Here is a 25,502-nt window from a genome sequence, read left to right as displayed (position 1 = left end):
TCCTCCTGACGTCATTATTCTTCCTCTCTGTCAGCGCTCTCTGCTCTTCATCATCATTCTCTCCGTCTGTCATCCCTTCTTTGTTTCAGTCTGCTCTAAACACAAGATCCTCCTAACTGTGTCTGCGCTGACAGCTGGAAGTGAGGCGGTCTGAGGATAGAGCCCTGAGGAACCCCGAGTTTCTGAAAGAGGAAACTGAGACAAGTTTTTGTGTTTGACACAAAAACAACTTTGGTTTTTTCTTTATTTCCTTTTGATTCTTATCTCCTGCAGGAACAAAGTGGGGTCTGCAGTATCCACTCAGCAGAGTTAGTGTGTGTGTGTGTGTGTGTGTGTGTGTGTGTGTGTGTGTGTGTGTGTGTGTGTGTGTGTGTGTGTGTGTGTGTGTGTGTGTGTGTGTGTGTGTGGTGGAAACAGTGAGTGTGTGCTCTGCCTGGCTGTGGAAACCTCTGGCTGTGAGCTCAGAGGAGTTAAACCTGGTTTTTGGATCCTGAGCAGAAAAGTTTGTTTTAGTCAGAAATGATTTTAAAAAGTTTCACAGACTTCACCCCCTCCTCCTCCTCCTCCTCCTCCTCCTCCCGATTTAAACTCCCTCATTCATCATGATGTCACGTGATCCTCCCCTCCTCCTCCCCCTCCTCCCCAGCAGGAGCACAGACCTGCAGAGTGAAGCGGAGGGGACACAGACCGGGCTCCCCTCTGTCCGTCCTCTCCTCTGCTGTCCTGTGCTCCGGGTCCCGTCCTGTGCTCCGGGTCCCGTCCTGTGCTCCGGGTCCCGTCCTGTGCTCCGGGTCCCGTCCTGTGCTCCGGGTCCCGCCATGCTGGAGACGCTCACCTTCGTGCTGCAGCAGCTCTTCCTGCTGGCGCACATCAAGCTGTCCAGCCTGCTGCCTCCTCTGGCCGCAGCCCACACCGACTGTCCGCTGTCGAGGCGCTGTGAGCGGGATGAGTCCCCTCCGCAGTCCGCTGCTGCTCCTGGATCTGGATCCGCTCAGAGGTTCCAGCGCGGGGACCTGCTGGAGGTCCCGCGGACCCTCTTCACGCACTTCGGGATCTACCTGGGGGAGGGCAGGGTGGCGCACCTGATCCCGGACATCCTCCCGGCGCTGACCGCGGACCGCCGGCTCATCCAGCAGATGGTCACCAACACGCGCCTGCTCCTCGGGGTGATCTCGAAGCGCGCGAGCATCCGCACGGACACCGTGGAGGACTTCGCGTACGGAGCCGGGATCCTGCTGAACCACATGGACCGGGCGGTGCTGCGCAGCCCGCTGTGCGGGGAGGAGGTGGCGCAGCGGGCAGAGCGGCTGGTGGGCGGCGTGTCCTACAGCCTGCTGTGGAACAACTGCGAGCACTTCGTCACCTACTGCCGCTACGGGACGGCGCAGAGCCTGCAGACAGACCAGGTGAGGGTCCGGGTCCGGGGGCGCTTTTAGCGCGCAGGGTTTACGCACGAGAAAGCTTTGGTGTGTTTGCACGGCTCAGGTTTTCTCACCCAGATCTGTTTTCTTCCTGTTAGACTGAAAAACGAAAGATTTGACAATAACAAACTGAAGAATCGAACTTTTTACGCACAGTCCGCGTTTTTACGCACACGCTGAGCTTCAGCTGAGTCCTGCTGGGACCAGGATAAATCCTCTTTAAGAATCCTCAGTGAAGCTCTCACCTGCTGAGGGGTTTATCTCTGCATCAGCTCTTTAAGATTCATACAGAGCAAAGAAAAGCTCACCAGGAACTCTGCGGAGAGGATTAACTGGGCTCAGAGCGGAGCAGGTTCAGCAGCAGAGAAGAGTCTGCTTCCTGTCCTCAGGCACCACATGACTCTGTTTACATTCAGCTCTCCTCATGTGGTGGCCTCTAAACTCTGATTTCCTCTGAAGGTGACTCTGTTCATCACCTGAGGACCACTCAGGTTGTCTAGTGGCCCTTCTCGGGGCCTCGACCCACAGGTTTGGAAACACTTTGTAAAGTTCACTCTGTTGAAAGTGAATCAAAGCGTCTCCACTCTAAACACTTCCCCTCCTCCTCCTCCTCCTCCTCCTCCTCCTCCTCGGTGCTGAGGTGGGACTGTTTTCAGACGAGGGGAAAATCTGGGTCACTCCTCGGAGAACAAGAGGCACATTCAGAGCGAGCAGCAGCCCGCTGAGGAAGATGATGATGATGAAGGAGGGCAGTACACCTTCAGGTCACTGGGGTGAGGAGTGGAGACTGAAAACAGTTCTTTAGGATCTTACACCAACAAAACTTCTCTAAAATCTTTTCTTTTCCTCACCCAGAGCTCGTGTCACAGTCAGAGCTTCCTGTACTTTAGACTCTGCTCAGCAGGGGGAGCTGTGTTAGCAGGGGGAGCTGTGTTAGCAGGGGGAGCTGTGTTTGCAGGAGTTTCTCTGGCACTGGTGTAACAGCTGGTTTTGATGTTATCGTAATAACACAAAGATTTTTATTCCTCCTCCAGTTCTGTGAGTGGCTGAAGTCGCTGATTCGGGACCAGCGTAACGTGGTGGTGACGGCGCTCCTCGGCCTCCTGTCCATGCTGTGTTTGGGAACATCCTTCAGCACGGCCCTGCCCACCCTCCTCATCCCCTTCACCCTCTGGATGGCGAGCTAGGAGCTCCTGAGCAGACGGAGCGGCCGTATCAAAGACTGACGGAGAGCAGGAAGTCGTCTGCGTATGCGTTTATACCCGTTAGTGACTCTCACTGCATTTAGCTGCTTTTAACACAGAGCGCACAGAAAACAAACATATAACTTCTCTTTTTTGGTATTAGCATGTTAGCAAAACCTAGAATTGTACTTTTGAGCTGCTCGTCAACAACAATGTTAAAAAAAAAAAAAGGTTTGAGTTTTTCCAGCGAGGAAACCAAAGATCGTTTAGTGCAGGGGTCTGCGACCTGTGGCTCCTTGTAGCTTTAAAATATCATCAGAATAAAGGGCTAATAATATTTTAACCATAACGACACAGACACTAAGTAAAATCATAATAAAAAATTTGGACTGAAAATGCACACCTCTTGAAACAAAGTTTTGATTTTTTTGTGATTTCTTTTTTTTGTAGTTTTTTTATTTTTGGGATTTTTTTTTTCAATTTTTGACATTTTTGCAAATTAAGGAAAAGAATTCCACTTTTTTTTTTAAGATTTTGCAAATTTTTGAATTTTAAATATAAATCCCTCTTTTTTGCAATTTTAGAAAGTTTTTACAATTTTTCGAAATAAAGCAAAATTTTAAAATTGCATTATTTAGTTTTTTTTTTTTCAAATTTATGATATTTCTTCAATTTCTCTGAAATTTTTTAAATCTACTTTTTTTTATTTTGCAAATTTTTGATCTTTTTTTTCAATTTCCAAATTTAGCAAAATTTTACAAAATTTATGACACTACAAATTTTTTTTTCTTAAATTTGCAAATTTATTAAAAGATAAATTAAATAAATAAAATAATAAAAATAAAAAACTGAGAAATCACATGTACAAATTTATAAACACAAAAACTTCTGGTTTAGATCATTATTCACCTGAATATACATTTTTTTTGTCTTAATTTGGAGATGAGGTAGATTTTGCGGCTCCTGAATGACTTTCATCCAGGTGAGCTGAGGAAAAACGGCTCTTTGGAAAGTAAAGGTTGCAGACTCCTGGTTTAGTGACTCATGTTTTACTGAAGCTGGGGATTTTGTACGTAACTTGAAGTTTTTGGGGGTTTGTTGTTTCCTGATGTGGTGGGTTTTTATTTCCTACCATTTGTGGTTTAGACTTTAGACTTTAGGAAACAGAAACTACAGGGTGAACGTTACGAGTTGAGTGAATTTCCTGTTTTATCTCCAGTTTAACTCCAGCCTTACCAGCCCAGGCTCTGCTGAGGACACGTCAGCTTAAATAATTCCACATTTTCCTCCAAATCCCGTAGTTTAATAACACTGAACCTGCCTTAAGATCGTCGTTCCATCATCATTCAAGAGCTCAAACTTTGCAGAACAAGTTTTTATATTTCTTAATTTCCTAAAACAGTTTTTAACCGGTTGTTTCCTCTCTGTTACCACAAATCAGTGATGGATGGATCCACATTTGGAGCTCGTGTGAGAGCGTATTGCAGCCGGACGGAGAATGTTGGTTGGGTAGGAATGAACGACGAGGTTCAGAATCAAAAGCCTCATTTCCACCAAGTGGTTCAGTCCAGTTGGAAATGCTGCATGTCTTCATCGTTGCTCTTTGTTTACTGCGTTTTTCTTCTTCGTTGGATTTATTAGCGGGGTACACTGTGTCGCTCTGCTATGGCGTCATGCTAACATGTAGCTGTCATGGCTATCAGCATCCAGCTTACACGCCACCTACCACGAAGGGTTGGCTGTGGAAACACAAACAGGATCAGGCTTTACTGACCCGACCCGTACAGAACCGCTTGGTGGAAACGAGGCCAAAGTCGCTGAATAAGCCCCGCCCCCTCTGCACTGTAAGCAGATGATGCTCTTCTGTATATATCTGTAGATATGCTTCTGTGGCTTGATTGTTCCCTGACAGTCAAACGTTTGTAAAGAGTTTCTTTTTATGAAGCTGTAACACTTTATACTTTGTTTTGTATATAAATAAAAGAAGATGAAGGAAAGTCGCTGATTTCTCTGATTTTTACTTTTTTCAGTCGCTAAGAAGTTTCTGAAGTCCCTGGACCACGTTCACGCTTGGTTTCCTGTTGGCACTGACAACTGAAACCTGTGTTAGTGAAGATCCAGGATTTGTTTTAGTCCTTGTTCCTTTGGCACCAGGATTTCTCCAGCCTTCCTGGACCCTGTTAGATTCAGTACTGCCTCCCTCTAGTGGCAGATGGCAGGAGCTACAACAGGCCAAGAACCTTAGTGAAAATAAACTCTCTGAGGAAAGAGGCAAGGGCAAAAAGAACGAGAGAAAAAAGTCATATCAACACTTTGAAGCCTGCCCTTAAAAAAAAAAAAAGGAAAGGAAAGAAAATTTAATTTTTTTCATCCTGGACAAATACCAAAGACAAGAAATGTGAGGTTTGAGCTCAGGATAGTTTGATGAATGAACATCTCAGAATTAAAATGATGAAATTCTTTGTGGGGTAACAAAAACAGCCCATTTGTTATTTTTCTGCCAGTAACAGCCTCCAGGTGTCCAGCTCACTTCCTGATGTTTAAATATCTGAAATATTTCCCCTCCGATCTTTAACCAAAGCTTTATCCGGCGTCTGTTTCTCTCTGAGCTGCTGTTGGGAAACTTCACTGAGTCGACAGACGTTGTGAAACGGTCCCACTGGAGTTGGTAAAGTCTGATAATCCTGATACTAAAGCAGCTCTGGGTTAATTTTAGCTTAATGTGACTCAGCAGGAAAAACAATCTGGTTCTGATCCTCCTCGTCAAACCTTTCTGTTCACTGGTTTATTTTTCAGATTTCACTTTGTCAAAACGTCACTGTTAAGAGATCAGTTTGTGTCAAAGAAGAAAAGGATTTACTGTGAAGATGAGACCCAACAGGGGTAGATGATTGTAACTCTTTTGTTGAAACTATTTACTGTGAAACTGAGACTCACCCAAATGAGATGGAGGTGACTCCCTAGTGGAAAGTGAGACTTAACAGATAAGATAATTGAAACTAGCATGTAGAGACTATAAACAGTGAAACTAAGACTCATCATAAACAATTAAGTTTGACTCATAAGTGAAAAGTATGTACTGTGAAGCTGAGACTCCCCGAAACAGATATCCATGAATTAGCAGTGGAAGTTATTTGCTGTGAAGGAATGATCTAAGTGATCCCCCTCCCAGCAGAAACTTTTTACTGTGAAGCTGAGACTTGGCAGACAAGATAACTGTAACTTGTCAGTGGAAACAATTAACTGTGAAACTGAGAGTCATAAGAAACATTTTCAAAGGGATAACAAGGCTAAAAGTATGTACTGTGAAGCTGAGACTCCCCAGAAACAGATATAAATAAATAAGCAGTGGAAGCTATTTGCTATGAAACTGAGACTGAGCAGATGCCACCTGCCTCCTAGCAGAAACCATTTACTGTGAAGTTGAGACTTGGTGGATATGATAATTTTAATTTGTCTGTGTTAACTACTTACTCTGAAGCTGAGACTCAGCAGAAAAAAGATTGCAACTCCCTTTGTTGAAACAATTTACAGTGAAGTTGGGACCCACCTAAAAGAGATGGAGGTGATCCCAACAGAAACTTTTTACTGTGAACTTAAGACTTGGCAGATAAGATGTCTATGGAAACTGTTAACTGTGAAACTGAGACTCAACAGAAACCATTTCAATGGGACAACAGAGCAGAAACAATTTACAGTGAAACTGAGACTCAGCAGAAACAGATGATATTGAGCCCTTAAACAACAGGTGAGTGTGAAGTTTTACTGTGAAGCTGAGACCTAGCTCTTTGTTTTCTGTTTGAAGAACAGCTGTTCCTTTAGTTTGTCTAAAGTCCAGTCTGTGGTTGGCAGTTCTGACCCTGGATCAGCAGCACTCACTAATCCTCCCCCTCCTCCTCCCCCTCCTCCTCCTCCTCCTCCTCCTCCTCCTCCTCCCCCTCCTCCTCCTCCTCCTCCTCCTCCTCCTCCTCCTCCTCCCGTCTGAGCTGGGGGAATAAAAGCACCTGAGCACAGACGCCTCCGTCCTCTCACCATGTTCCCTCTGCAGCTGATCGCCCTGCTCTTCATCTCCACGCCGAGGCTGGAGAAGAAGAAGGAGGAGGAGGAGGAGGAGGAGAGAGACAGGCGAAAAGGAGGCCAGAAACGGGAGGTGGCCCTGACGAGGGGGGACCTGCTGGAGGTCCCACGCACCATGTTCACACACTTTGGGATCTACCTGGGCGATGGAAGGTGAGCCTGACGTCAGGTGACTTTCAGAGCATCCTCGTCCTTCCTCACCTCACTCTCCTCCTTCCTCCTTCCTCCTTCCTCCTTCCTCCTTCCTCCCAGAGTGGCTCATTTCATCCCGGACATCCTCCCTGTGTTCTCCAGTGACCAGTCTCAGATCAGCCAGATGGTGACCAACACGCGGCTCATACTGGGAGTCTTCGCCAAGGTACCAGGTCACCTGTGTGGGTGTTAAGGTGAGTGGGCTCAGGTGTAACTGTGTCTCTGTCTCAGTGTGGCAGCATCAGGGTGGACTCGCTGGAGGACTTCGCCTACGGAGCCCAGATCCTCGTCAACACCAAAGACCAGGTGAAGCTCCAGCTCCTTTCCTCTGGCTGTGAATTCTGCTCTGATCTCACCTGTTTAAATCCCACCACGTTGCCTTGCCGTCCAGGTGTGCAGCCACCCGCCCCTGCAGGGGGAGGAGGTGGCCCAGCGGGCGGAGAAGCTGCTGGGTCAGGTGAGCTACAGCCTGCTGTGGTACAACTGTGAGCACTACGTCATGTACTGTCGCTACGGCAGACTCATCAGCTTCCAGTGCTTCCAGGTGAGCAGGCTTTGTTTTTATCTTTGAAACCTTAAAATGAGACTTCTTTAGACCTTTCAGAGAAATTCAGCTCGTATTCAGCTCAGAAAGACGACTTTCACTGAAAGTCTCAATGAAACTTTGAAAAAAGTTTTATTTCTTTTTTTTTTCTCTTTTTTTGAAATGAAAACAAATAAATGGAAATGTATTTATTACAGACCAGGGGCTGATTAAGATATTATTTCATTTGTTCAATCTCTGAGACCTGGAAGTTGTAAACAGAGTAGCTTCCCTGTTGACCGATGAGGTATTCAACAAGTCAGCTCAAATCTTACCAACAATCCTGCTAGATTTCAATTTTTTTCAAAGATAAGAAAAAAATTAAACTCATTTTTGAAACAGACTAAAGACAGTCTGCTTTTTCCAATTTTTTTTAATTTTTTTTTTTTTTTTTTTTACAATGGATACAACATTTAAGAGAGTAAAAACTGAACAGTTTAAATTATCCATGATAGAGGGAAAAACTAGAGAAAAAAAATAGAAGTCATACATATGAAAGAAAAGGAGCAGATTGAGAAAAAAGATTATTATATTTGTCTCTTCTCTAATAAAATATTAATTACAAAAACACGGCTTCATCGGCGCTGTCTTCATAGAGAGGCTCAAACTTCCAGGTCACGATGATCAGACGAATAAAATGAAAAAATCAAACTCAGCCCTTCCTTTATTTCATCTTATCAACCAACAGGGTATTGAATAAAATCATTCATAGCCTGTTTTTTGAACGGGGTTTGGATGTATGGTTCATGGTTAGGAATCTCAGCTCTGATTGGCTCGTGCATCATGCTTAGTCGCTTGTTTTCACCGTGAGGTAAACTCAAACATCCAGTTGCACAAATCGACGACCCTTTGACCAGGAGGGTAAAACCCTTGAAAAAGAAAATGCAGCAGAGTGAACGCTGCACATTTTGCAGCAGCACACTGACGTTTCCCTGTGACGTGTTTGGTTCCTGCTGCAGATTAAAGCTGACCACAGATCAGAGCTGCCTCCCTCTTTAATTGGGTTAAGCCTCCTCGTTGCTGTAACTCCCGTGTGTATGAAAGCTCCTTTGTTTGACTGGGAAAAAGAAACGATCACTTTGTGTCCTCTGAAACTACAACAGGCTGTTTGTGTGTAAACAACAGTTTAATTACTCCACCTAGTGGTTCATCCATGCTACAACACACACTCTCTCCTGCTCCTCTTCCTCAGTTCTGTAAAACCACCCGGAGGCTGCTGCTGAGTCGGCGCGTTGCCAAGGTGATGGCAGCGCTGCAGCTGTGTGTGTTCCTGTACCTGGGATGTTTGAGCTCCATCTACGCTCAGCTGGCCTTCATGTTTCCTTTCCTCGTCTGGATGGCTTCATGAGGGCACAGGAAACATCCAAAACTATATTCAGAGACTTTTTTCCTGAGTATAACATGTGTAATGACTTTAACAGTATTTCTAAATATTTGAGGAAATTAGATAATTCCCTAGTGGTATTATTTTTACAGTTACAATGGTTTAAATACAGATCTGTTTATATTTTTTCATGAATAAATGTGGATTTGTTGCCAGAGAACCACAACACTGAACTGCTTTTCCCATCAATACATGTGAATAAATGTGTTCATGGAATTTAAAGGAAATATTGTTTTGTTTTAACACTGTACATAAGATGGATTTAAGCAAAAATACCAAACTCTATTTATTTTTACCTGTGTGAACCCTCACCTGTGTCAGAAAAAGGAAGGAAAAAATGAAATTATTACATATTAAACTGGTTTAACAGCTTCAACTGTCTTTAGATTAGTTTTATAGTTTAGGCCTATTATTATTATTATTATTATTATTATTATTATTATTATTATTATTATTATTGTATTGTAATGATAATTATTATTATTAATATTATTAATATTATTATTATTATTATTATTATTATTATTATTATTATTATTATTATTATTATTGTTATGATTATTATTATAATTATGATTATTATTATTATTATTATGATTTTATTTTATTTTATTTATTTTATTTTTATTTTTAAATGATCCAACTCAGATTTATTTCATTGATAATTTATGGAAATTTTTACAACTTGGAGTTTTGTATTTGATAACTGTTCTCTGTAGGCCACAAATTTAACAACTCTACGTTTTTTAATTCAGTTTATTCTAATCTCGTTTAATTATTTTAATTTATCAATGAATCGGTCAGACTTTATTTATAAAGCACTTTTCATAAACTGTAGTGGTATCACAAAGTGCTTGACGGAAAGAAAAAAAAAGAAGAAATTAAAATAAAGGAGGGGAAAAAATGAATAACCCAAATAATCAAATCAAATTTGATTAAAAAAAGATTATTTAATTAAATCTGATTATTTTTTAAAATCCTATTTAATTTATGTTTTATGTTACATCGAAAACCTTCCGTCCCGCCTCTATACCTCAGAGTAGCTATCTGATTGGCTTGGATTAATCTACCTCAGGTCAATCAAAAATCCGTCCCGCTGATTGGATGAGGTACTGAGCGCTGTAAGTTGTTGCTAGGCAGGATTCGCGATCGTCTGTCAAGCGTTTATTACTGTACAGAGTAGTTTGTCAACTTCTCGCTGTTTTTTCATTTTTATCAAGACTTAAGAAGCAGACATGGCCGAAGAACGAGCTGGTAAGTGTGAAATAAACTTTTCATTTTTGAAAAATTAAAGCGAAATGTGATTTTGGAGAGTTTCACGGGCTAACTGTTAGCTTTTCACAACGGTCGTAAGTTACGGTGCCGCTAGCCTAACTGTAGTTAACCTGTGGGTTGAGATTTGATCGGTAAACTCTTCTCGGCTGATTAAAGGATGGTTAAACTCAGTCGTTGGTTGGCTAGCTTCTTTTTAACGGGCTAAAATGATAAAAAGTCGACCTGAATGGAATTAGAAGCTTCTCAGAGCTAAGAAACCTAAACAAGATATGAGGAGTTTAAGCTAACTCCGTGTCTACCAATTTAAAACTACTCAGGGGATTGACTCTGTTTTATTTTATTACCGTAAAAATGGCTTGAAAACGTAATTAATGTACACAAATTTAAATAAAGCTGCCTAGATATTGTTCATGACCATACTATACTCCGGAAATGATCTTGAATGGATGTTAAATGTATTAGCAGAGGGAGCTAGCCTCCTGCTAATGAGGTATTATTATTGTTAAAGAGTTTCCAAACCATCTCTTCGTCTTCACTACACTTATACATTTCAATTATTACATTAAAGCAGGACATAAAAATTAGTTTAAGCTGTTAAATCTCCACAGTATTGTAAAATAAAAGAGTCAAGCTTCTTTTTTGTTTTCAGTCTGCTCTCATGTCTGAATGTGATGCACTGAGTGTTCCTGGTTCGTCCTTTGTGTCTGATGTTGGATGTTGTGTTTTGGGGACAGACGGGGACAGAGAGTCGGACACAGACGTGGAAGGCCAGTCTGGGAGGGTGAGTCCTCTGCAGGGCGAGGATGAGTTCATGGCGTCCTGTGCTAAGGAGATGGCTCTGCTGGACCTGATGGAGAAGACGGGCTACGACATGGTGCAGGAGAACGGACAGAGGAAGTTTGGAGGACCCCCGCCTGGTTTGTGTGACAACTTTTAAAGAATCACAGTTCCTTTTTTACTGATGAGTGTCTCACTGATCTGGGATCGACTGTGTTCAAAGGTGGTTTCTGTCTCTGTGCCTCAGGTTGGGAGGGCCCGGCGCCCCCACGCGGCTGCGAGGTGTTTGTGGGTAAGATTCCCAGAGACATGTATGAAGACGAGCTGGTACCTCTGTTCGAGAGAGCTGGCAGGATCTACGAGTTCAGACTCATGATGGAGTTCAGCGGAGAGAACCGAGGCTACGCCTTCGTCATGTACACCAACAGGTGGCTCTGTCTGCGACTCAAAGAGTGGAAAAATACAGAGACAGCATCTAAAAACCCTGATTACTGTGTGTTTGTGGTTGGTGTGCAGAGATGAGGCTCAGAGAGCCATCCAGATGTTGGACAACTACGAGATCCGTCCAGGAAAGTTCATCGGTGTGTGCGTGAGTCTGGACAACTGTCGCCTCTTCATCGGCTCCATCCCCAGGGACAAGAAGAAGGACGAGATCATGGAGGAGATGAGGAAGGTACACACACCTGTACACCTTACTGACAGCTCATCAGGTGTGTAGGATCACAGATGCTTTCCTGACAGGAAGTGTGCAGAGTCAAAGTGTGAAACAGTGGAGCCAGCTAATGGGACAGAGGCAGCTGTGTGTCAGTCCTTCCTCTGAATACCAAACTGAGAGCCCTACAGGCAGGAAGGCTGTCGGAGCATACATGAATTCATAAAATGTTTTCAGGCTGCATCGCTTTTAATTAACCGAGAAAAATGAAAACAACTCTGAAAACTTTCAGATTAAATGAGCAAAACTTTAGCAGAAGTGAGGCGATATGAGAGTGAGCAGCTTGTTTTTTTCTGACCGTGTGTGTGTGTGTGTGTGTGTGTGTGTGTGTGTGTGTGTGTGTGTGTGTGTGTGTGTGTGTGTGTGCCTGTCTGTGTGTGTGTGTGTGTGTGTGTGTCAGGTGACAGACGGTGTGGTGGATGTGATCGTGTATCCCAGCTCCACAGATAAAAACAGGAATCGAGGATTCGCCTTCGTCGAGTACGAGTCGCACAAAGCTGCCGCCATGGCCCGGAGGAAACTCATCCCTGGTATTCACCCTCTTTCTACACCTCCTCCTCCTCCTCCTCCTCCTCCTCCTCCCGTTCTGTCTCCATCATCACACCTGCCTGTATCTGTCTTCAGCCCACCTGCTGCCTCTGGTTCAGTTCCTGAGTTTGTCCAGCAGGGGGAGCTAAAACACAGCTCACTGCAGCTCAGGTTAACCCTTTTGTTTGCTTACTCAATTATCCCGGTCCAATCCAAACTCATTTATCAAGGATTTACAAAAAGAGATAGTGCTGGCTGCAGTGCTGCATGATAAAAAGTTAAAAACAATAAAACAAGCAACAAACTAACACAGACACAGGACAAAAATTAAAAACTGAAGGACAGAAAAGGATCAGTTAAAACAGAAAGGATGAAAAGCCAGGGAGGGAAAGTTTATTGTCTTAATGTAGATTAAAGATCCAGCTCTCCGTCTTTCTCCAGCTTTACTCTTCAGGAAAATAAAAGAAAATCAGTTCACTCCGTCGACACACCTGGAAAAATGACTCATTAATCATTTCCCAGAAGAAATCTGATGTCTCTCTGAGGTTTGGGCTTCAAACACTGAGTGTGAATCAGGCGTCAGGCGAAGCGTGAGTGAAGTGGAGCAGCCACCTGTAGCTGACTGATGCAGAGCGAGGCTGCTTTTAATCTGCGCTTCCTTTAATGAGCAGGAATCTGAGGATTTATGATCAGCTGAGAGTCTCTGATGGTGTCTGAGATCAATGATCTGGATTCATGTTCGCTCATCAGTGACAGGAGCACAAACTGAAGTCTGTTCGTTAATCTGTGAACAGCAGCACAGACTCAGAGCGTCTCTGTACGATGGAGATGAAATGACGTTAACACTGAACCAAAGATAGTTCACAAACTGATTTCTGTTTAAATAAAAGTGAAAACCTGGACAATTTGTTGTTTTTAAAGAGAGGATGAAGATTTTCTGTTTTAATGCTGCTGTGTCTCACAGGAACCATCCAGCTGTGGGGTCACTCCATCCAGGTGGACTGGGCCGAGCCGGAGAAAGACGTGGACGAGGAGGTCATGCAGCGCGTCCGCGTCCTTTACGTGAGCGTTTTTGGTTTCTCCACCTCAGAGGAAAGAGTTAGTCTGTGTCAGGAAACGCACTGCGCTCAGAGACTGCTCAGGTCTTTGTTTCCTTTAACCCACCGCTCACACGCCGCCTGTTTCTCTGCCGCCCTGCCTGTTTCTCTGCCGCCCTGCGTGTCCCCAGGTCCGTAACCTGATGCTGAGCACCACCGAGGAAACCCTGCACCAGGAGTTCTCCCGCTTCAAACCGGGCTCAGTGGACCGAGTCAAGAAGCTCACCGACTACGCCTTCGTGCACTACCGCAACCGCGACGACGCCCTCACCGCCCTCAACCTCATGAACGGCGCCGTGGTGGACGGAGCCACCGTGGAGGTGATGCTGGCCAAGCCGGCCAGCCTGAAGGACGGGCGGAGGCACGGCAGGGCGGGTTACCCGGGGAGCGGCGTGGGCGTGGGAGTGGGAGCAGCCGGCGGGGCTTTCCTCCTGCACAGAGGAGACGCAGCCATGATGGACGGGTGCTCTCCCATCAGGACGGTGCCCCTGCCTCTACGCCTGGGAAACCCTGTGTTTGCTGGAGCAGCAGGTAAGGAGGGAGTTCAGATTGATGATTTTTCAGCTCTCTGCTCAGAGTAAAGTCTGCTTTTCCTCCTCCGTCTGCTCCAAACTGCTCCTGACTCTGCTCAGGACTGTGGACATATGTCACAGTCTAAACTCTCTAGGAAGCTCTGCTGAGCGCTGATCCTCTCTGAGCAGAGCTTGATAGAAGTGTAACTCTCATCCTCTGGTTGATTTTTAGCTGGTACAGAGAAACCAAAGTCTCTGCTTGTTTTAGATTCAGCTCATCTCATTTCCCAGTGTTGGCCTGGTCCTCAGAGCAGCCTCTGACTCTGTCTCACAGCCAGCTCAGCTCAGAGCCCCGTACAGCTGTCGTGACTTTGTGCTGAGACCTGGGGCTCCCGGCTGAGGCCTGCAGACAGTCCTGGAGATGAGAACAGATTCAGAGTGTCAGAGTGTCAGAGTCCAGCTCCCTGGTTGTTAAAGATGGATGAGAGGGGGATGACATGGACTGATCTCCCAGCTGAGTCAGACCAAGGCTGATGTTTTGGTTTCTTCTGTGTGTGTGTGTGTGTGTGTGTGTGCAGATGAAGCAGAGCAGTGTGTGTTCCCTCTGTTCCCCGGTGCCCCCCTCTCCCCTACCAGCATGCTGGCGCTCAAACAGGGTCAGATCATCTCGGCCGTCAGCCTGCTCGAGTTCTACTGCCGCAAAAACTTCTGCGCGCTGCCGGAGTACCACCTGTTCTCCACCCCGGGACAGGACGGGAGGCTGCTGCTGGTCTACAAGGTCCCCACACACAGACTGCAGCTGATCACCCTGAACAGATGATGATGGAGTTAACACACTTTGAGTGTGTGGGGTCCTGATGCTCTGTGTTTCTCTGCAGGTGGTGATGCCGTCCACCTGCAGCAGCTACATGCCAGACAAGCTGTGTTTGCTGCTCGACGATGCCAAAGAGCTGGCTGCTCAGACCACACTGTGGAGCCTGGGTACTGACACACACACACACACACACACACACACACACACACACACACACACACACACACACACACACACACACACACACACACACACACACACACACACACACACACACACACACACACAGTAATCCTTATATCCTGTATCCTGGGCAGTGTGGTATCACATGGCCTCAGATCCTGTCATCCCCTGTCAGAGCACCTCCTTAAACATGGTACCAGCTTGGTTTGGTATCTAATCAAAGTATCGTATCCCAGCTGATCATTTTTCACAGCATCACTTTTCATCACTTTTCATCACTTCTCATCTATACATCATATCAATTTCTAATCGCTTCAATTTGCATAGCGGGACTTTAAATCACTTCTCATTACTTTGCTTGCATCAATTTTTATCCCATCACTTTTGCCAAATCGCTTTTAATCGCATTGCTTTGCATCGCTTTTCATTGTATCACTTTGCATCCCATCTCTTTTAATCACATCTCTTTTAAACGCATCTCTTTGAATCGCATCGCTTTCAATTGCATTGCTTTTAATCACCTCTTTTAATTGCATCTCCTTTAATCAGATCTCTTTTAATCACATCGCTTTTAATCGCATCGCTTTTAATCAGATCTCTTTTAATCACATCGCTTTTAATCGCATCGCTTTTAATCAGATCTCTTTTAATCACATCGCTTTTAATCGCATCGCTTTTAATCAGATCTCTTTTAATCACATCGCTTTTAATTGCATCTCTTTTAATCACATCGCTTTTATTTGCATCTGTTTTAATTGCATCTGTTTATATCGCATCTCTTTTAATTGCATCGCTCTAAATTGCATCTCTTTTAATTGCATCTCTTTGAATCACATTGCTTAAATCACATCACTTTTAATCACATTGCTTGTTGTTGCCTTGAATCCCATTGCAGTGTAGCAGACTATTGTAGTGCATGGCACCACACAGTTTGCATCACATTGTTTATACGGGGAGTGTTGAACGATGCAGCAGTGCAGTGAATCAGAATGCTCATACCCCAGCACATCATATGGTTGCACCGTGCTTCACTGCTAATCAAAGTGTTTACCACACAGTGGCACTGATTGCTGTCCGTTTCAGGGACGTGTTGTTCTGTGCTCTGGTTGGTCTGTGTTCACATCTCATGTGTCATTGTACTGCATCACATCATAAAACACGATGGCAAAACTCATTGATTCTGGTGTGGTCTGGTTCTGTGGAGCTCCTGCAGCTCCACCTGCAGCTCCACCCTCTGTTAGGTCATGTTTTCAGCTTCAGCAGAGTGTTTGTCACTGTAAGGAGCTTTTGCTTCAGCCATTATTTGAAACTTTAGCGCAGTGGAAGAAGAAAAGGCTCCAAACTACTTAAACATCCCTGTGTTTGTCAGAAAGCGGTGTCCAGTAAACCCTGGGTATGTAAAGTTATAAAAAGAAACTCTGGAGCTTTCCATGAAGGGTAAGAGCTCCTTCCACATGCGAGTGGTTTTCTGTCTTCAGGGTGTTTTTCCTCAGACGGGCTGAAGAAGATCCACTGAGGTAGATTAGGAGCTCTGCTGCTGGCTGAGGGTGAGGATGGAGAGCTCTCACAGGTTTAAACACCTCTCTGCTCAGCACGAGAGCTCCTGTTTTAATCCCTTCCTTTGTTGCAAAGCTGGAACACTCTTTCTCTCAGATTTGTGCCTCTAATCTGAGGATTACAAGGCCAGCCACACGTCACCAGCGTCTGCACAGCTCAGAGGAAACACAGTGACGTTAACGTTTGTTGTCCCGACGCGTACTCTGTGCGTCTGCACACAGGTCACACACCGCCACCAAAATATTCAGAGCAAGAGCCTGAAACATGACCCAGAGTTTGAGCAGCTGGGCTCCTCCTCCCTGTGAGGAGCACGCTGTCAGACAGGAGGTGTCACTCTGAGGCAGGAGGAGCGGAGCATGAGCAGCCCCAGGATGCTTTTAATCAAACTCTCCTTCACAGCATGAATTTTTCACCAGGCCCAAAGCTTCAGAGGGAGATGAAGAGCGCTGCTGGTGATAGAGCTCAACCCCCCAACCAGAGAGCGCCTCCCATTTCTCCTCCTCCTGCATCTCTCCTTTTATCAGTGTGAGGCTGGAGAGCGCAGCGCCTGCAGGATGAGCGTTAGTGATGAAGCCTGATGGAGTCAAACTATGGATCATTCCTGTAGATCCTCCTCCACGCTGTGATCTGATCTGATACTGACTCCTTACATTCAGCTGTCATAACTCATCTCTCTGTGTGAGGCTGTCAGCTCCTCCTTCATGTCAGGCCTCAGCTCTCAGGCCTGGGCTCTCAGGCCTCAGCTCTCAGGCCTCATCTCTCAGGCCTCAGCTCTCAGCTCTCATCTCTCAGGCCTCAGCTCTCAGCTCTCAGCTCTCAGGCCTCATCTCTCAGGCCTCAGCTCTCAGGCCTCATCTCTCAGGCCTCAGCTCTCAGGCCTCAGCTCTCAGGCCTCAGCTCTCAGGCCTCAGCTCTCAGGCCTCAGCTCTCAGCTCTCAGCTCTCAGGCCTCAGCTCTCAGGCCTCAGCTCTCAGGCCTCAGCTCTCAGGCCTCAGCTCTCAGGCCTGGGCTCTCAGGCCTGGGCTCTCAGGCCTCATCTCTCAGGCCTCAGCTCTCAGGCCTCAGCTCTCAGGCCTCAGCTCTCAGGCCTGGGCTCTCAGGCCTCAGCTCTCAGGCCTCAGCTCTCAGGCCTCAGCTCTCAGGCCTCAGCCCTCAGGCCTCAGCTCTCAGCTCTCAGGCCTCAGCTCTCAGCTCTCAGGCCTCAGCTCTCAGGCCTCAGCCCTCAGGCCTCAGCTCTCAGGCCTCAGCTCTCAGGCTCTGGGCCTAATGTCAGTTTGCTCTTTAGATCAACACTGTGAACATGTGTGTGTTTATTATTGTCAGCATCTTTATCATCTGGAGGTGTGTCTGACGCCTTCCTCTCCTCTTTCTGCAGACTCCTCCTTCCTCAGCAGAGCCTCCTGCGACTCCCCCGGCAGCCTCTCTCCCCCGCCCTCCGCCCCCCCTCCCGCCGCCACCAGTCCGGGGTTGCTGACCTGCGGCGGCAGAGCCTTCGCCTCCTGCCTCCCTCCTCCTCCTCCCCCTCAGTCCCCGTTCCCTCTGTCCCCCCTCTCGTCTCTGTCGGCGCTGAATCACCTCGGCTTGTCCACGCAGAGGCTGTTCATCAGCTCGCCGCCGCCGCCGCCTTTCTACTGAGGGTGAGACGCACAGACTGTCAGTGGTTAGCTCCATCAAAGGTGGAGCAGGAGGCTTTTAGCACATTAAGCAGCTGAAAGGAAAACCCTGACCTCCTCCTGCTCCTCCTCAGCTGCTCCACCTAAAAACAGGAGGTCATGATGGAGGCTGTGTTTACTCATCTCAGTGTTTGTATGTCCTCAGACTTCCTGCGTCACTCCCACCCCTCGTGTTACTCTGAGCAGTAAAGAGAGGACGCTGCGTTGGCTGCAGGAGGCTTTCTGAGCGTCCAGGGGACGGTAGGAGGACACGGCGGAGAAAAGGCAGGACTGTCTCTGTTATGATCACTCTGCCTGATGTTTTTCAGTGTTTTTGTTCAGCTCCTCCGCTTTGAAACGTTATCTCAGTCTGAGAGGAGGGAGGGGGAGACGGCTCTGCTTCTTTATCACCTCTGATTGGAAAAATAAACCTGTGGAGGAGGAGACAGTGAGAGATAAACTCTGTTTGGGTTTGAGAAGGAGAGGAGTTCAGTCTGAAGCTGTGTGAAACACCTCTCCTCCTCCTGCTCCTCCTCCTCCTCCTCCTCCTCCTCCTCCTCTCTGGTCTCACCTCAGCCTACCTCAGCGTACCTCGCTTTAACCCCAGAAGCTTCTCTGCTCTCAGGAGAACCCAATTGTCTAAAATTTTCCTCTGAGGCTTTGAAAAAGCAGAGAGGAGCGTGGCTTTTCGTCTCCTCTCTGGCAGACGCTCTCTATCACACCTCAGCGCCGTCATCTCAGGTAAAACTGAGTCAAACCGGCTCACTGTCTGCTACATTAGAGTCCTCCATTTACAGCTCTTATCACTGCTGCTGCTTCATCGTCTTTAGGACAGATGAGGAGAGTCTCAGCCTGCAAACAAGCTTTCTGACAAGCTATCAGTCATCTCATGATTTGGCCAAAGTTTGGGGTCGTTTCTGGTTGGTTGGTCGTTTACGATCCAAGTAGAAAAGGGATATGAGAAAAAAAACCTTTGACTAGAAAAGTTAAAAGTCAAACATTTCGCAGATGATGACAAGCTTTCCTGACTTGAGAAAGGTTTTTCAAGATTTTTCAAACTGAAGAAAAAGAAGAAGGATATGAAAACAGGATCCTTTGATCTAAAAGTGGGAAAAGTCAAAGTCAGGGTGGGATTGTTTAAGAGTGACTCAATTTAGGCCAGATTTTCTAGATTTTTTTAAGATTCAAGAAGACGGAGAGAGTACAAGTTCCTCTTGTCTAGAAACGTAAAAAGTCAAACATTTAGCAGATGATGTGACAGTTTGAGCCACAAAAAAGGGGGAAAAGTCAAAATCAGGGTGGGATTATTTAAGAGCTTCCCCTACCCACTGTATGCCGGGTTTTCAAGATTTTTTCAGACCCAAGCGTAAAAGAAGGAGAAGAGAAGGAGATGTAAGAATTAGAGCTGAAAAGTGATTAACAAGATTTCTACACTCACTTTTTGACAGATTTTCTAGATTTGTATGTTCCAGTTAGAAAAAAGGGGAGGAAAGTAACAGGCACCTGATGACTAGAAATGAAAAAAATGTCTTTCTCAGGTTTTCTAGAGTTTAAAATCACTTGGCAGGTTTTTCTAGATTTTAAGATTTAAGAAGACGGAGAGATTACAAGTTCCTCTTGTCTAGAAAAGTTAAAAGTCAAACATTTCGCAGATGATGACAAGCTTTCCTGACTTGAGAAAGGTTTTTCTAGATTTTTCAAACTGAAGAAGAAGAAGAAGGATATGAAAACAGGATCCTTTGATCTAAAAGTGGGGAAAGTCAAAGTCAGGGTGGGATTGTTTAAGAGTGACTCAATTCATGCCAGATTTTCTAGATTTTGAGATTCAAGAAGAAGGAGAGAGTACAAGTTCCTCTCGTCTAGAAACGTTCAAAAGTCAAACATTACGTAGATGATGTGACAGTTTGAGCTTAAACAGGATGCTCAATGAGCTTTCCTGACTTTAGAAGGTTTTTTCTAGATTTTTTAAAAACCGACAGTCAAGGTTGGATTATTTAAGAGCTTCCCCTACCCACTTTATGACGAGTTTTCTAGATTTTTTCAGACCCAAGCGTAAAAAGGAGGAGAGGAGAAGGAGATGTAAGGATCAGAGCTGAAAAGTGATTGATAAGGTTTCTGGACTCACTTTTTGACAGATTTTCCAGATTTTATGTTTTGCCAGTTAGAAATAGAGGAAAAGATCAGGCACCTGATGTCTAGAAATGAAAAAAAAGGTCTTTCTCAGGTTTTCTAGATTTTAAAATCAAAGACTAAGGAGAGGAGAACACATTCCTAAATATGTAAAAAGTCAAACATTACGCAGACGATGTGACGATGTGAGCAAAGACTGTAGCTGTTCCCCAGTTTTCCTGACTGACTTTTTGGCAGGTTTTTCTAGATTTAAAGATCACAAGGCTGAGATGTAAGAGGTGAAGTTTAATTTGGCATTTCAGTGTTTTCATGAGGAGGGGAACGTCAAACCGTCATCTCCGTCCTGATTAAAGGACAGTACACCCTCAGAAGATCAAACTGCAGTTACCAAAACAAAGCAGGAAACGTTTTGTCGCTGAACGAGGAGGAGGAGGAGGAGGAAGAGGTTTCCGTCTTTCAGAGGGGAGGAGAAGCAGAGCTGAGCTGTGGTTGTGTAAATATTTATTTCTAACGTGTTTCTGAAGGTTTGATTTCCTCTTGATGGATGGTGTTACAGAGAAGTGTTTAATGCTAAAACTCTGAGCTGAGGAGCAGTTTGTGTTTCGTTGGAAACGTCAACAACAGGTCGACACAGAGTCAAAGATCTCACAGAGAAATCAGGAGTAACGTCTGAATCCAGCAGGAAGCTCTCTCAGTCTGAAGTTTGAGCAGTCTTTCTCTTTCTGTTGATCCTCGTGTTCCTCTTCCTAACTTATTGAAGTCAGCTTTGCTCTCCTGAAGCTGTTGGAGTGTTTTCAGGGATGGTTTGAGGATCCTTTCATTCAGTCCACAGGGTCAGAGTCTCTGAAGTTTGTTTTCAGACTGATTCACAGAAAAAATCTTTCTCAAACTTTTCTTTCTTGGTTTAGTCAATAAAAGGAAAACAAAACACTCTATACGTGACTAAAAATGTAGGTTTATATGATAAATAACTTTCTTTCAGCAAACAAACTCAAATCCAAACAGAACATTGTTGTGATCATCTTTGGTCTGATTTCATGTCTAATCCAAATTAATCCTCGACTGATAAAAACAAAGATATTTATTCAGATCAAAGCCAACAATCAGGAAGTTCCTCCATATTTATTGAGAAGTTAGTGTGAAGCTGAAACACCGCTCCGATAACTCCATGTGAACTCGGTCTGCTCATTAAATTGTTGTTTTGTGTAACGTGAAGTGGCTTTTCCAGAAGGAAACGTTGAAAATTCAGATCCTGTGTTTTGGAATAAAACTCTGAAAGTTGGTGTTTTTACGTCTCTCCAGCTTCTCTGTGTGTTAACGGCTCAGTGTGTTCTCTGTGGGGTCTGATCCATGTAGAGACAGTTACATGGTACCGTTTGGCCCCCACGCAGCACCTCAGTGATGGCAGGGTCTCAAACCCACTAAAAACAAGGACTTGAATGACCTGAATATCTCTTAAATTAATCTTTAAAAGTCTTAAAAAATGTCAGCATGTAAGTATGATTGTAAAAAGTCCAAAGTATTAAAATTAATGGTAACATTTATTTATTTATTTAATATCAATTCATTATTCAATATTTATTATGTATAAATTTATTTATTTAACAGTTATTTATTTATTTATTTAAAATTAATTTACGTATTTAATATGAATTTATTTAATATCAATTTAATTATTCAACATTTATATATTTATTTAATTGAAATCAATTTATTCATTTGATATCAATTTATTTGTTCAATATTTATTTGTTTGATATAAATTTATTTAATATTTATTTATTCATTTTTTATTTATTTATTCAATGTCAATTTATTTATTTAATATTTTTTATTTGATGTCAATACATTTATTTAATAATAATTTATTTATTTATTAAATATCAATTTACTTTTTTACTGTTTATTTATATATTTAATGATTTATTTTTTTATTTCTCTTATGTAATGTACTGAGTGACTCCTTTGGTAACATCACAGATAGCGGAACCAACAAACATTGATGTGGTTGCAGCTGGGACCCTATTGTCGGTGACCCTATGGAACAGATGTGGTGGTTTCCATTTGTGTTTATTGTGAAGTTGGTGTTAAATTTAACTTCAAATGGCATCAAAAAGTCTTAGAAAGCCTTGACTGTAACTGGCCTTTAGCTGTAGGAACCCTGGGTACAGACTGAATTCTGTCCGTGGTACCGAGTCACTTAAACCCAAACAGTACCATGTTACAGCACCTGAACACGTCCTGTGACTGTGAGGGATTGAAGGAGAAGGAACTTCTTCATGCTGGACATGGATTAGCACAGTAAAGTGCTGTTAAGACCCGGGCTAACTTTTTCTCAGCGGCAGGAAGTGAAATTTCACAGCCAACAGGAAGTCCAGCTGACTCAGTAGGTTTTTAACTGAAGCTGCTAACGGGGCAGTGAGACTTTGAACACACACTTTCCAAAGAGAGGGGACTGTGTTTGCTGAGGGGGAGCTCAGACACTCCATCAAACTGTTGCTTGGTGCAAAAACAACCCAACAAACATCGATAGTCGCTTCAAGACGATTCACGTCACACCTGCTCAGACTTTTAGAAAGAGGCTGTCGCAGGTGTTGTGTCCGCTCTGTGCAGCAGGTGTTGGACCTGTGTACAGCTCCGCCTGCAGACAGAGGGAGGATGAAGTCTGCTCCGCCCGCAGACAGAGGGAGGATGGTGTCTGCTCCGCCTGCAGATCAAACCAGCTTCCTGAGATGTGATCACATGTCAGGGAAACGTTTGTCAGGGTGTCATCTTCCCCTCCTCAGAGAAGCTGCTCGCACCAATACAACCGCTGCTTCCATCAGAGGCAGGAAGAGATAAGTGAGCACACACACCGCACAGCCACTCCTGCTTCAAACACACACACACACACACACACACACACACACACACACACACACACACACACACACACACACACACACTCAATTATTTGTGGTCTATCTCTGTAAACACACAGCAGAGAAGTCCTGCACTTCAGCCGCTCCGGATGTAATCTCATGATGGATGGAAGCTCTTTGTCAGACTCTCTTTTATTAACCCTCACACACACACACACACACACACACACACACACACACACACACACACACACACACACACACACACACACACACACACAGAGTGAACAAACTGTCCTTTTAGCTCTAACCACAACAAACAAGGCGACAGCAGCTGATCTGGGTTTGAAAGCTTTTTCGGACGTTGAACGGAAATCCGACGGCTCAACAACAGAAACTGCACAAAGTTTTCAGAACTTCACTTTAAAACTTCAAAATAATCTTTGACGCTACGGCTAACAGTTAGCAAAACACCATTTTCAGCTGGGTCTCAGTTTCAGTGTAGAAAGGAAGTTACTCTGAAGCAGTATGAACAGGTTCACAGAGAGTCACCGCTGGGTGCTCCACCTGAGGACTGACAAAGATCTCTGCACCGGACAGAGCGCTCACTCCCACACAAACACCAAGAACAGATTGATAGCCAAAGATCTACGCATAGACAGACCACTCACTCCCTTACAAATACAAAAGACAGTTTTAAAACCAAAGAGCTTAGCTTTCACACTTTATTTTTTCTTCCGCTCTCCTCCCTATCCACATTTCCTCCTCTTGTGTCTTAGTGTGGAACCATGAAGAGGAGAAACAGAGAGGGAGGCAGCGGTTTGTAGTTTAATGGTGAATGAAAGCAGAACCGAGCAGGGAGGAGCTCTGACATGAGGAACAGGAGGAAACAGATGAAGACGAAGAAGAGGAGGAGGAGGACAGATGGGATTATGAAAATGGATCTCAGCAGGAGAGGAGAAGAAGAAGAAGAGGAGGAGGAGGAGGAGGAGGAGGAGGAGTTTGATATTTGTGTCACGCTGAGTCTAACAGTAATTAAAAACAGGCAGAGTGTGATAATCAGCAGGAGGGAACAAATGATCCACACCTTCATCTCCAGCAGCTTCACCACTCACTCAGCAACAAACCACACTTTCTTCTTCTACTCTTTTTATCTGCACACTTCCTGCTGCCGCCACGCTCTGCTTCAGCTCCTCCATCCTTCCTCCTCCTGTTCAGGGAGGCTCGGAGTGACGGGAGTTCAGCTTCCTGTCAGGCTCAAGGGACAAAATACACAATATGCAGCCCCTGGTTTCCTTTCTACTGCTCGCCTACTTCCTGTCCCCTCATCTCCTTCCTGTCCCCTCGTCTCCTTCCTGTCCCCTCATCTCCTTTCTCTCCCCTCATCTCCTTTCTGTCCCCTCATCTCCTTTCTGTCCCCTCATCTCCTTCCTGTCCCCTCGTCTCCTTCCTGTCCCCTCATCTCCTTTCTCTCCCCTCATCTCCTTTCTGTCCCCTTGTCTCCTTTCTGTCCCCTTGTTTTCTTCCTGTCCCCTTGTCTCCTTTCTGTCCCCTTGTTTTCTTCCTGTCCCCTTGTCTCCTTTCTGTCCCCTTGTTTTCTTCCTGTCCCCTTGTCTCCTTTATGTCCTCTTGTTTTTTTGTGTGCCCTTGTCTCCTTTCTGTCCCCTTGTTTTCTTTCTGTCCCCTCTCCCTCTTTCTGTTCCCTTGTCTCCTTTCCTGTCCCGTTGTCTTGTTTCTTTCTGTCCCCTCAGATTCCTAAAATTGGACAGAGCCAGAGACGGGTGGAGACGTCTCTGTATGGGTTTCCTCTGCTGGATTTAGAGTCTAACCTGAAAACTTGACTTTGAAATGTCAGAGTATCTGAGTTGAGGTGTCAGTGGGATGAAAACACGTCAGAGCGGAGGTAACCACAGGTTTTACTGGTGTCAGAACTTAGAGGCGGCGTCAGACTGGATCAGATGGTGTTGTTTCTGACACGGCTCACTTCCTGTCAACCGCTCTCTGTGGGTTTTACGTCTTCATCTGGTCCTGGTCTTGAGGCGGAGTCTCAAGCTGTGAATCAAAGACGCCACCAGGCTCTGACGGCGCTCCTGCTGTTCAGGGACTTGGCGTTCCTGTTCCTGGGGACCGTAATGAGCCCCCCTGGCCGGGCTCGCTGCTCTACTTTCATTTCCTCAAAGCCGGACACGTCCTCCTGAGCGGTCCCCCAAACCCTCTGCAGACGCCCGGTTACACAAAAGTAGACGAAGAGGAAGTGGAGTTACATCACACAGGATTAGAGCGGCGTCCCTGGAGCCCTGCGCGAGTCGCCGCAGCACCAATCAGATGTGTTGGGTCTGCTGCGGATTTCAATCACAAGACAATCTCCCCCAATTACGCTAAACCCCGGACGTCCCCCGGAGACGTGTCTCTGGAAGGAGGAGGATTTCGCTCTGATGTGTGGATGGAGGCTTTGAAGTCAAACCCACCGGGCCTCTTTCGCTCGCCGCTCCTCCCTCTGAGCTCTCAGAGAAACAGAACAGGAAGCCTCTCTACGTCCCGCTAAGACGCATCGACTGATACG

General features: G+C 45.2%; 3 protein-coding genes across 3 annotated transcripts; all 3 read left to right on the top strand.

Moving 5' to 3' along the window:
• Nucleotides 1-413: 413 nt before the first annotated feature.
• Nucleotides 414-3,167, top strand: LOC141784168 (lecithin retinol acyltransferase-like). The gene is made up of 2 exons (XM_074661904.1): nucleotides 414-1,406; nucleotides 2,456-3,167. The coding sequence occupies exons 1-2, from the start codon at nucleotides 603-605 to the stop codon at nucleotides 2,606-2,608; spliced, it is 957 nt and encodes a 318-aa protein (XP_074518005.1). The 5' UTR covers nucleotides 414-602; the 3' UTR covers nucleotides 2,609-3,167.
• A 3,471-nt stretch (nucleotides 3,168-6,638) lies between these two features.
• Nucleotides 6,639-8,805, top strand: LOC141784149 (lecithin retinol acyltransferase-like). Its single transcript, XM_074661880.1, has 5 exons — nucleotides 6,639-6,835; nucleotides 6,935-7,040; nucleotides 7,106-7,180; nucleotides 7,266-7,418; nucleotides 8,650-8,805. The coding sequence occupies exons 1-5, from the start codon at nucleotides 6,639-6,641 to the stop codon at nucleotides 8,803-8,805; spliced, it is 687 nt and encodes a 228-aa protein (XP_074517981.1).
• A 1,163-nt stretch (nucleotides 8,806-9,968) lies between these two features.
• Nucleotides 9,969-17,931, top strand: rbm46 (RNA binding motif protein 46). Its single transcript, XM_074699232.1, has 10 exons — nucleotides 9,969-10,095; nucleotides 10,851-11,033; nucleotides 11,141-11,321; nucleotides 11,410-11,566; nucleotides 12,006-12,135; nucleotides 13,098-13,195; nucleotides 13,362-13,761; nucleotides 14,321-14,520; nucleotides 14,621-14,723; nucleotides 17,672-17,931. Exons 1-10 carry the CDS (start codon nucleotides 10,077-10,079, stop codon nucleotides 17,929-17,931), a joined length of 1,731 nt encoding a protein of 576 aa, XP_074555333.1. The 5' UTR covers nucleotides 9,969-10,076.
• The last annotated feature ends 7,571 nt before the right edge of the window (nucleotides 17,932-25,502 follow it).

Source organism: Halichoeres trimaculatus, unplaced genomic scaffold (assembly GCF_033239565.1).
Source record: "Halichoeres trimaculatus isolate MK-OKI-2021-1 unplaced genomic scaffold, fHalTri1.1 fHalTri1_scaffold_22, whole genome shotgun sequence".
Taxonomy (NCBI): domain Eukaryota; kingdom Metazoa; phylum Chordata; class Actinopteri; order Labriformes; family Labridae; genus Halichoeres; species Halichoeres trimaculatus.
This window is presented reverse-complemented; position numbering and strand designations above follow the sequence as displayed.